Here is a 12,024-nt window from a genome sequence, read left to right as displayed (position 1 = left end):
ATAAGCTCCATGTGGCAGGAATTTTGTTGCATTCAGTATCATAACTGTAGGGTCTAGAATAAAACCTGGTAGGTAGGAAGTGCTCAATAAACATTAGTCAAATAAATGACTGGGTTAAGTGCTGCTATTTGCTAGGCATTATTGTATCAACTCATGTTACTTTCATAGTACTCCATCAAATAGGCACTATACTTATCCTTATTACAGATAAGGCACCTAAGTACAAAGCATTGAAGTCCAAGTTAACAAAACTAGTAAGAAGTGGAGCCAGGACTTGAACTCTGGCAGTCCTGTCTGCAAAGCCCATTGCATTAGTCTACTCTGGCTGTCATAACAAAATATCACAGACTGAGTGAGTGGCTGAAACAACAGAAATTATCTTCTCACAGTTCTGGAAGCTGGAGGGTGGAGGTGATGGCAGAGTTGGTTCCTGGGGAAACTTCTATCCTTGGCTTGCAGATGGCTGCATTCTGTGTCCTCATACAGATTTTCTCTGTGTGCCCTCTTAATGTCTCTTCCTCTTCCTGTTGGATTAGGGCTCCACCCTTACTGACCTCATTTAATCTCATCTCCTTAAAGGCCCTATCTTCAAATATAGTCACAATGGGGGGTTAGGATTCTAACATATGAATTTGGAGGAGGGGGTCCCGATTCAATCCATAACACTTGTAATTTATATCCATAAAATACAGTTATTTTCAGTATCTGTCCTTTTTATTTTAGAGAATTAAATGTTTCTTCTCTAATTGTTTTTAGGCAGACAGAGAAGAAACTTTCAGGACTCTGACCAGGCCATAACATCACCTAGTAAGAGAAATCTACTAAAATAGCTACCCTGAGGATCTTCAGAAACAACTTGGTCTCATAAAACACGAAATGATTGGGCCAAACATCTGCTGGTGCACTTTTACACACTGTGCATTAACTCAAGTGAAGCTCTGGGAATTGTGTTTATTTGTAACTCCTCATACAGAATCAGCAGAAAACCCCACTTTATGCGGGTCCCTGATGGAAATCCTTTCCAGTCTCCTTGGTGCTCCTTTAACACATCATGCATACTCCCACATCAGAGCCTATGCACTTCTTGTTCTCACCGTCTGGCATGTTTTACCTCCAGATAGCTTCATGACTCATTTTTCTCCTTTCTAGGTTTCTTTTCCAGAGATATCTACATGAATTCTTGCTGGAACAACCTATATAAATTGCAAACAAACTTTCCTCCTGCACTTCCTCTATGTATTCCTCCCTTCTCTACTTGATTTTTCTGTGGCATTAAAAATTGTCTCTCTTCCTTCTAGAATGCAAGCAAGATGAAGACAGGGGTTGTTGTTTATTTGCTATTTCCCTAGCTCCTAGAAAAGCATGCCACACAGTAGACACTAAGTAAATGTTTGCTGAGAGAGTGAACAAACTTCCCCAAGGTTACAGAGATAGTGGTAGAACTGGAATTTGAATCACATCTGATACAAAAGTCTAAAAATTTAACTGCTAAATTATACTGTACATAGCCATGTGATGTAAGTTTTAATAAGATACAAATATAGTCAAAAGGGCAAAAACTACTCTTCTCTGACACAAACAACAGACTTCATATAGAGACAGAGAAAATGCCTATAGTTTTTCTTTGCATGAACAAAAATTAATATCCCTTACAAGCATGAATTATAAAAATTCATTATTTTAATAGTAAAGGCAGCTGACCATTTGCACAAGTGAATATTATGTATAAAAGTATGCAGGGCAAGGTACTTTTCAAAAGTGAACAATCTGGTCTAGACTCCACTGTTGTTGGATAACTAAAAAATTGATTGTAGGGTTTTCCCAAAAGATAGTAGTAGTATTTTACTCCTAGCCCAAGAGAACGAGTAAGTGGTGTCACTCATTCATTCATTTACCAAATATTTATTAACCACTTATAGTGACTGCACTGTACTAGCGATACAGCAGTAAACAAAACAATTCTTATATTCTTAAAAGGGAAAACAATAAAAACAAAACAGAACAAAGGAATGTAGTCGTGTCATAAAAATGTTGGCTGTGATAATAGCCTTTGTAATTCACTCTTAGATAATTCAGAATAAACTTTCATTACAGTGAAGACCTCAGGTGACCCAAGTTTGAATCTCCATTGCTGTGACCCTGATAAACTACTTCAAGTTGCAATTTCACAAAGATGGGAAAACAGAACCCATCTTGCAAGCCTGATATAAATGTTAAAAGAGAAAATATTTAAGAAAACACTTAGCACACGGTAGAGTAAATAATAAATATCAAATAACCCTATTATTATCATTAGGATATGCAAACAATCTAATTCTTTTATTGTGTGAAAACCCATATGAAAGTCTTGGGCTTCATATTTAATTGCTGGTTTTTTGTTTTGTTTTGTTTTATTTTGTTTTTTTTAGGAGCTACCATGAGTCATTCATTCATTCAACAAATGTACACTGAGAATTTAAGCCCTGTTACTAGGTGAGTACTGGGTATTAAGAGAGCAAACTGAAGAGGTGTGTAACTTTTCTACAATGAACAGTACCTTTAAAGAAACCAGTATTTACCTATTACAGGAGGACCCTCTAGTGGTACTCTGTATTTCGGAGAATGCTCAGTGAATACAGTTCACTAGTAAGTGCAAAGTTGGGAAAGCCTAGTAGCAAAAGGGAAGAAATTCCAGAAGCCTGACGGTGTCCTGTCATCTCTACTTCTAACATGTACTCACCTCAGTAGAATCTAAATTTCTCCAAGGCAAGAAACCCAAGAGCCTGCAAAAATTCATGGCACAGTAGATACTTTACAAACAATTTTCACGTGAACTGGTACATATTTCGGGTATATATTTCAGGTCTTCACTACTACCATCCTATTCCATGACACAGGCATCTCTTTCTTGTACTACAGAAATGGCATTCTAACTGGACTCTCAGCTTTTGCTCCATTAGTCTGTTCTTCAAACAATTATTAAAACTATTTTTTTTTCAAATATAGCTTACATTAAGTCCCCATATTGACCAAATGACTCCAAAGTTTTCCCATCGCACTTAAATCTTTCTGAGGACTGGAGATCCTGCATGATCCGGCCCCTGCTTACCTCCCTGACCACACCTGCCATTTCCCCATGGCTGGCTCTAGGCACTCAAGCTTTTCTACAGAACCTCAACCAGTCCTGCTCTTTTGTGCCTCTGGGCCTCTTTGGTTCCTGAAATCCTTTCCTGTGGCTCACTGCAGGCTGGCGCCTTCTCCTACTTCTTAGCACCTAAATTAGAGCAGTCTCCTCACACAATCGCTATCACATCTGCTTTCATTTATTTTTTCTTGGCCATTATTTTAAATTATCTTGATGTATTTCATAAAGGGTTGATTTATCTTCTGCCGTTTCCACTTGGAATCTAAAAGCATTGTTCGTCTTGTTTCCCACCATTTAAAAACTTATTGTTGAATTATTCAAAGAACAAACGCTCCTGCACGATTCCCTGTCTCTTTAAATTTGGAAAATACACAAGCACCCAAGGACGTTAGAGATAACCCGGAAGAACGTACCAGGCCCACCCCGCTACGAACCCTACCCCGCTTCCGCTGCCCCGAAGCGCGTGCCTCCCGGCCCCGCCTCTGCCCGCCCCACCGCACACCTGTTTCCGCTCTTCTTCCGCTAGGGAGACTCTCTGTTGGGCCGGATTGTCTCTCGGCTCCCAGCCCGCCCCGCCCACTTGCCATTCACCTGATCCCATCTCGGCTTCCACCAGGAGGCGTGCCTCGGGGGACCGAGCCTCCGCCTCGGCCGCTGACCGCCTCAGCACCCCCAGCACGGTCTCCGGGGGCAAGTCGACCAGTTGCTTCCACACGGACTCAGTGTAGAAGTCCACCGTATGTGCACTGGAAATGGACAGGGCTTCTCTCAGGAACTGCAGCAGTCCCTGCAACTTGGCACGCAACGTGGACAGGTCCTGGGTCACTGGGAGCGGAAAAGAAGCCGCCATGACGCTCACCCTCCCGGGCTGTAGGTGGCGCAAACGTAGCCGCAAGGCGAGGGCTCTCGGTCGCAAGTAACTCAGACCGTATGAATACGTCTCCGATCTGGACTCTAGTTGGGTGATTGATTGCTTTTGTCTCATGACGTACTTTCACAGCGTCCGTTGTGATTTTTCCTGGCGACTTGGTTGGTGTGCCATGGCGCCGGTGAGGCCGGCGGCTCGGTGGCCGGCAGGGAATTTTGGGTCACGTAGCGACGGAGTTTCCCCGGTCGCATTTAGGAAAAAGAATGTGAAGCAGAGGACGTGGCGATCTAATCATCAGCAGGCCTTCGTGGGAAGCGTTCGAGAGGGTATGTAAGAAGGCAGCCTTTTACAAATCCTCAGGCCTGCGAAATCTTAGGATATGAGACTCGCCATAGCAGGGAAGAAGGCTTTAGGATCCAGACCCGGGCCTCCTTGGGGCAGAGGGGGCCCATTCCCGGACTTCCTTGGGGCAGAGGGAATATGGGAATATGGGAGCTATGGGCTTCCCAAAGCTCAGGAATGGAAGATGAGGCGGTGTTGCTAACTCTTTAAACGTGTTTCCCGACTTAACCCCATTCTTGATCAGAATTTTCTTACAATTTTTCTGTGAAACTGTAAGCAGAGCATCTATGGGTCCACTTCTGCATGTATTAAGTAAGGCAAAGGATATAGAGAAAGATGGGACCGAAATGTACTGCCCCAAATCCTTGCTGATTACAAATATCCCAAAGTTTTGGAAACCGTTTTCTTTTATTGATCTTAATGAACTTCGCTTTAGTTTGTTTTTATTTTGTCTTGCTGTCTGCACGTGTCCTCAAATCCCATTTGGAATGTATAAGCTGTAAGTTCAGTTTTCTCGTAATTGCTAGCTGTACAGAAAATCATGCACTGTCTTCTCTTTTTTGTACTGAATTTCTTTGGAAAATCAGTCATACTGTGCTTTTCTAAGGTAAAATAATTGATGAGAGTTTTTTCTGAAAGTACTGGAGACCTAGAGTAAGTGTTTTAGATGAATGAAGGAATTCATTTTGATTTTGGGTGCAGTCAGTTGGAGTTATGTAACATTAGTCATTTTCTCTTCTTTGAGATTATTGAGTGTGTATGACTAATATTAGCCTTGTCTTTTTGCAAAGGACCAGCATACTATTCATTACATTCTCTTAAACCTGTTTTATGAAATGATTTCTTAAAGCAAAATTAATTTTGCTAGTAAAGTAATTCTAGTTTCTGAATGTGATGATGTAAAAAGTTTTCCATGTTAAATTAATAGCTACATTTTTCATGCAATTTGTTTTCTGACAAAGTTAATTTATGACTGATATTCTTCAATAGGACAAGGCTTCGCATTCCAAAGAAAACTGAAGATTCAGCAAAATTACAAGAAATTGTTGTGGAAGGAAAAGAAGGCTCAAACCTCACAGGAATCCCAGTTCACAGATCGATACCCTGATCATCTAAAACATCTTTATTTAGCTGAAGAGGAAAGACTCAGGAAGCAACTTAGAAAAGTTGAACAGCCTTTATCACAAGAACAAGTTGATCAACCTTTGCTAAAAGAACAATGTAGCACTGCCCAAGCTTTGTCTGAAGAACATTGTAGTGCTGAGCAGCCTCAGGCAGCAGAGCAACATACCATAAGAATAAAGTATGTATTATTTTCTTTTCAAGTCCTTTAGATAGAAGTAGTGTTTTATGAAAGAGTTTATAGGACAGTTTGTGGAATTTGGAGTTTTTCTCATTTAAGGCATTTTAGAAATCACAGTGAATTATGTGAAAATATTTTCAGGGAAGCTTTCTTTTTAGCTAAAATGACTGAATTAGGCTAGTTTATGTTAGTGGAAGAAGTAATGAAGTTGGAATTAAAAGATGTGGGTTTTGGATTTCAGCCTCAAATGCATTTAACTTTTTTGGACCATGGTAAACTCTTGTTAGTAGTACATGTTGAAAAAAACCAACAACTACTTTGAGAGATATTATAGTATAGTGGTTAACGTCAGACTCTGGAGCTGGACTCTGGTGCCTCTTCTTTGAGATAGAAATGATAATAAGAAGTATATAATTCAGAGCTGCCATTTGTTCAAGTCCAGAATGGATATTCACACAGACTCTGTGGTACTCCTGACCCATCTCATGGTGCTATGAAGACTGGTTTATTTATGTAAGGTATTTAAAAAGGTGTGTGGTATATAGGAAGTACTACATAGGTGTTAACTGCTGCTGTTACTACTATTCTAGACTTTTTCCCCCAGAGGACACAGACTTGGTTGCAATTAAACAAATAGATGGCATAGCTGTATAACACTTGGGTTTTAAAAGAGCTGACTTAACTTTCTCTATGCACACCTCAGGTTAAAATGTGCTAAAACCTAAACCGGCACAGAATCCAGCTGTTACTTGGGACTCTTAACTTTTTAGTTCACTAAAATACCGTTCTTTAAAGTTGTTAGTATCTGGAGCGCTCACTGCCTCCCTTCGGGGTGCCTGGCTGGCTCAGTGGGTAGAGTGTGCGACTCTTGGTTTCAGGCTGGTCATGTCAAGCCCCACTTTGGGTGTAGAGATTGCTTAAAGTTGTTAGCTACTTGTGGTAAAAGTAACAGGAAATAAGACTCCAGGAAAAAGTACAATTGAAAATAGAAACAGAGATGCTAAAAATTCAATTTTGTCAGTAGGCATGTGCGTCATATTATTGAATAATGGATGTATAGTTCTGGCAAATCTAGAAATGCAGGTTTCTGTAATTCTTGGTAATAATTGAGGTAAGGAGGGTTAAACCACGAGACACAATATGAAGGTAAAAATCATATTGTTAAAGATTTCTTAACTTTGAGGTCAAAGCAGGAGAAAGTTACTGAAGAAGTTAAATAGAAGTGTCATAATTGGAGAAAGGGGAATACAGAAACAGTGAAGTCAGCAGAGGACAGTTGTAGAAAGTAGAGATTGTTCATGTATCAAACACTGTAAAGTCCAAGAAAAACGGGACTTTAACAACAAGTCTTTGGATTTATGGTTTAGGTAATCATTAGTGACTTTGGAGAGATTTTCAGTAGATAGTCCTTATTAACTTGGATGTAACTACCTAAAGAATGGAGACCAAGAAGGGAAACACTTGGGGAAAAACCTGGTGCAAGAAAGGAAAACATGAGCAGGAGAGAAGAATGTCACTAGAACTAAGGGAATGAAGTTTTCAAAAATAGTGAATGGTCAATTAAATGAGACTGAATAATGCCCATTGATTCAATCATCATATTTGACTAGAAGGCCATTTTTGACGTGGATAGTTTCATTAAAGAGAGCAAATGCCAAATTGCAAGGAGTTAAGGAGTGAATGTGATATGACATCTGTAGTCTATTTTCTGTTCTTTCTAGGTATTTGACAATGAAAGGACAAGGAATAAGACTGATAGTTAGAACAGTACATAGATTCTGGTAATGAATAATTTATGCATTTGTTCAAGAAAGGAACTGTTGAAATGTTTTATTGTAGTTTTGAATTGGTATAGTGAAAAATTGAGACTGGGAAAAGGAAGATTAATTACTGAATCAGATAGCTTGAGAAATGAATGTCATCTGAGCTTCAGTAGTTGAATTAGTTTAGAGTGGGACATCAGAGAGGGAAAAGTACTTTAATATAGAACAGTTTTAAATAGGGACTAGGTTCAAGGTGTAGTCATTCATGATTGAATAGGTTAAGTAGAGACAAGTTGATCAAAGCAGTTTGGGATTAAAGTTCATGTACCACCCACAACTTCTGTAACATCCTTCAATTTAATGTTTTCTTCCTACTGTCATTTCTGTCATTCTTGTGCTGCTTTCCTGTTTGTTAACATTTTAGAATCTTTCAAAGCTTTCTGTATTGTCCCTGGTTGAAATATTTCTCAAAGAGTCTCTATAATTACTTATTTATAATTATTTTTTAATTGTATTTTGAAAGCTGTAACTATATTTTTAATATTTTTTTTTTGGACATTTTACTAATAAGATTGATGTCCTCTTCCAGCCTCTCTTCCTTGCTCTGTTCATTTGCATCAGTGACATTTTACTATGCAAGTACTATATTTGACATAATTGTGTTATAATTTTGATTGCACCATTTTTAATCCTTTGACTTTCATATCTTTATCTTAAAAAGCTCCATTACTATTCCAAGGAAAAATAAAAAGAAAACATCAAATCAAAAAGCACAGGAAGAATACGAACAAGTACAAGCTGAGCGTACTGCTAAGAAACAAGTAAGATCTTTTAAAATATTTAAATTCTTTTTTTTTTTAATTCTAAATGTATACATAAAGCTGTGCTTCTTAGTATGTGTATATAGTATGTTTTCTGTAAATTGCTATTGAATAAATGAGTGGTCGGAGAAGAGCTGGAGAATTTTAACAAATTCCTCAGTCATTTCTGTTATCCTCAAGAAGGCATGCATACTAGTAGGTCAAGAATAGGATCTTAAAGATACTGCTTATAGGTTAATGAGTATCTGGGACAACAGTTTTTAAGAGTATGGTCTAGGAACTTGCACTTTTAACAAGTGTCTCGAGATTTTTATGTATAATAAAATTTGAGATCTACTGACTTAAAAATAGATTATCATAATTTTACATTGAAAGAGGTAAAAGAGGGAGGTGATAGAATAAAATACTTCTTTCTAAAGAGTTGATCTTGCCTATTAAAAACTTACTAGATTAGCTTAGCAAAAAGTTACCACTCTTTATTGTCATTCAGAAGCCCAAAATTATAATAGTCTTTTTCAAATGAAAACAAGATGATGCAGAGCTTCAACAAAATTGTTCAATCTGTGGTTTCTATTTTTTGCATTGAAGCTATATTCATCCATCACTTTAAAAAGGATAGCACATCAATCAAAAACTACTTCAAAGATGGTATTGACATGAAATTTCTGTTATGTCTTAGCTTTAGAGTTTGTATAATTAAGAAATCTGGAAGTTTAACATGTACAATTCTCCTGATTATTTTTAAACTGATGGTAGACTAGGATGAAGGAGAAACATTTCTCCATGGAAGTATTGTACATTTGTTTCATAGTTTGTTACATTATGCTCTTTTCTAACCAGCAACAGTCAGTTATTAACTGCCACCTTTGGAAATGGTATAACAGGTAAAGTAAGGACCACTATACTATAAAACGTTTAGTATCTTTTTGAAATTTTCTTTATATATATGAATATTAAGGCTTTGTAGTCGTGAAAATTGATAGTTTCTTAGAATTTATGGATATCAGATGTCAGGAGAAAAAGCCAACACCAATCAATCCATGAGAAATCAAAACTAAGTACATAAATTAAATAAGCACCCATAATAGATGCTAAAACTTTAATTTCTTTTGTTTGTTTGTTTTTGTTTTTTTACTCTGTTTAGAGAAACTCCATAGAGGTAAACTAGCCTGTATATACCTGAATTCACAAATAAATTCCAGATCTTTTGTGCTTGTTAAAGTAAATGAAGTATTATACCATAGGAGGACATAAGTTTGAGTGCTAATCAGACTTTGCATTAACAAGATCTAGATAGGAGACTTGGTCTTACAGGGTATTTGGGATTTGGGACAAGTCACTTTCCATATCATGGAGTGTCAGTTCTTCATCTTACAGATGAAGATAATAGCCTAGAATGACAGTTTTATAAGAATAGAATGTGCTATGATATGAAAGCACTTTGATAATTAAGTTACATACAAATACAGGCTGTTGTCATTTGGGTGCTATATGTGTTACTAGGGAAATTGAGAAACAGCACATGTATTGCTTTTTTTTTTAAGAACTTTTGTTTAACTTTTGTAAGAATATTGTGCATTTCAAATAGTGCTTTTCAGGTTTACATAAAAATTTGAATTATTTTTCTTATACTCAAATGAATTTGAGTCTTTATCTTAGCAAATCAAAGGAGCATAATTCTTAATCACAATCATAATGCCTAGCAGTGTTTTGCCTAGTACATAGTCAGTAAATGTTTCCTTAATTAAATCTGTCAGATGGCAAATTAAATAGAATACCAGATATTCTACAAGTGAAGATTTTTGTATTATATGGAGTAGGTAATCTCTAAAATCCCAGATCTAATTACATGATGAAATCTTACATATATATGCCTTCTTTCCTCTGTATTCTAATTTTAGTTGTAGCCAAATAACTAAAAAACTTTAATAACTTTGTGTTAGTCTGTATTAGAGCATTACGGAGTAAAGGCAGAAGGTAACTACTTAAGCGACAGGTAACACCTTATTTTGCAAAATCTAAGACAAGCCTAAAGTGTTTGCATGGTAATAGCTATTTCAGCACAATGACTGAACTGTATCTACTGTTTGTTACTAATGCAAATTGCATGTTAATAATTGTAGGAATTTGAGAAGAGAAAACAAGAGAGAGAAGAAGCTCAAAGGCTCTATAAAAAGAAGAAAATGGAAGTATTCAAAATATTGAGCAAAAAGACTAAAAAAGGCCAACCAAACTTGAATTTACAAATGGAGTATCTTCTTAAAAAAATACAAGAAAAAAATTAAAGCAGCCATGTTTTTAATTAGAAGTTAAAATAGCTGCCCTCTATTGAGTTCTTTTGTATATATACTGTTCCTCCTAACAATTAACTAAATTTATTAAGATAAAATGGATTGCTAAGCTACACTAAGTATAAAATGTCCAAATATTTTTTTTCTTGTGAAAGAAAATTTTCTGTATGCTATGCAATTTATTTGTTTCTTATTTATTTGCCTTCAAGGTGGCCCAAAGAACTGAAAGAACTTTCTATTTGAATGTGTTTAAGCATGTAATATTTTTGTACCATATGAAATTCAGATGAAATTAAATGTTTTGAAAATAAATGAGCACAGCTTTCAATGAATTATTTAATTAAATATTTAATTTAGTAATGAACTATTACATTTAACAATTTTTTTTAAAACATTTCTATTCATTTTTGAGAGAACACTAGCAGAGGAGGGTCAGAGAGAGAAGGAGACACAGAATCCGAAGGAGGTTCCAGGCTCTGAGCTGTCAGCACAGAGCCAGACCCATGAACTATGAGATCATGACCTGAGCCAAAGTCAGAGGCTTAACTGACTGAGCCACCCAGGCACCCCTCAACTATTACGGTTTTAAATTCAGAAACATGAGAGCAGGTTACCCAGGTGCTGAAACTATCCTCTGCCCCCACTATATTATCCTGTGGTCTTTATTTTTTTTTTTGCAACAGTGATTTCAGGAGTAGATTCCTTAATGCCTCTTACCCATTTAGCCCATCCCCCCCCCCCCACAACTCCTCCAGCAACCCTCAGTTCTCCATATTTAACAGTCTCTTATATTTTGTCCCTCTCCCTGTTTATATATTATTTTTGCTTCCCTTCCCTTGTGTTCATCTGTTCTGTGTCTTAAAGTCTTCATGTGAGTGAAGTCATATGATATTTGTCTTTCTCTGACTAATTTTGCTTAGCATGATACCCTCTAGTTCCATGTATTTACAATTGGCAAGATTTCATTCTTTTTGATTGCCAAGTAATACTCCTATCCATTCATCCCTCGATGGACATTTGGGCTCTTTCCATACTTGAACTATTGTCGATAGTGCTGCTAAAACATTGGGGTGCATGTGCCCCTTGGAAATAGCATACCTGTATCCCCTGGCTAAATACCAAGTAGTGCAATTGCTAGGTCATAGTGTAGTTCTATTTTTAAATTTTTGAGGAAACTCCATACTGTTTTCCAGAGTGGCTGCACTAGTTTGCATAGCCACCAAGCAACATCTGTTGTTGCCTGAGTAGTTAATGTTAGCCATTCTGACAGGTATGAGGTGGTATCTCATTGTGGTTTTGATTGTATTTGCCTGATGATGAGTGATGTTGAGCATCTTTTTATGTATTGCTGGGCCATCTGGATGTCTTCTTTGGAGAAGTGTCTATTCATGTCTTTGTCCCATTTCTTCACTGGATTGTTTGTTTTTTGGGTGTTGACTTTGATAAGTTCTTCACAGATTTTGGATGCTAACACTTCAGCTGATACATTGTCTGCAAACGATAATGTCGGTT

The 12,024-nt window shown here is 37.1% G+C and overlaps 2 protein-coding genes across 9 annotated transcripts in view; one reads left to right on the top strand and one right to left on the bottom strand.

The window, feature by feature from the left end:
* The window catches only part of METTL25 (methyltransferase like 25), a 161,212-nt gene extending 157,103 nt beyond the window's left edge, over positions 1-4,109 (bottom strand). For all 8 annotated transcript variants that reach the window (XM_053226542.1, XM_053226547.1, XM_053226548.1 and 5 more), the window contains exon 1: positions 3,716-4,109. In XM_053226542.1, the coding sequence (XP_053082517.1) occupies positions 3,716-4,109 (394 nt within the window). The remainder of the gene's footprint in view (positions 1-3,715) is intronic.
* CCDC59 (coiled-coil domain containing 59) lies at positions 4,108-10,876 on the top strand. Its single transcript, XM_015086517.3, has 4 exons — positions 4,108-4,318; positions 5,325-5,637; positions 8,122-8,221; positions 10,345-10,876. The coding sequence occupies exons 1-4, from the start codon at positions 4,108-4,110 to the stop codon at positions 10,504-10,506; spliced, it is 786 nt and encodes a 261-aa protein (XP_014942003.1). The 3' UTR covers positions 10,507-10,876.
* The last annotated feature ends 1,148 nt before the right edge of the window (positions 10,877-12,024 follow it).

The sequence above is a fragment of the Acinonyx jubatus genome, chromosome B4 (assembly GCF_027475565.1).
Source record: "Acinonyx jubatus isolate Ajub_Pintada_27869175 chromosome B4, VMU_Ajub_asm_v1.0, whole genome shotgun sequence".
NCBI lineage: Eukaryota > Metazoa > Chordata > Mammalia > Carnivora > Felidae > Acinonyx > Acinonyx jubatus.
The sequence above is the reverse complement of the archived record's forward strand: the minus strand, read 5'-3'. Positions and strand labels throughout refer to the sequence as shown.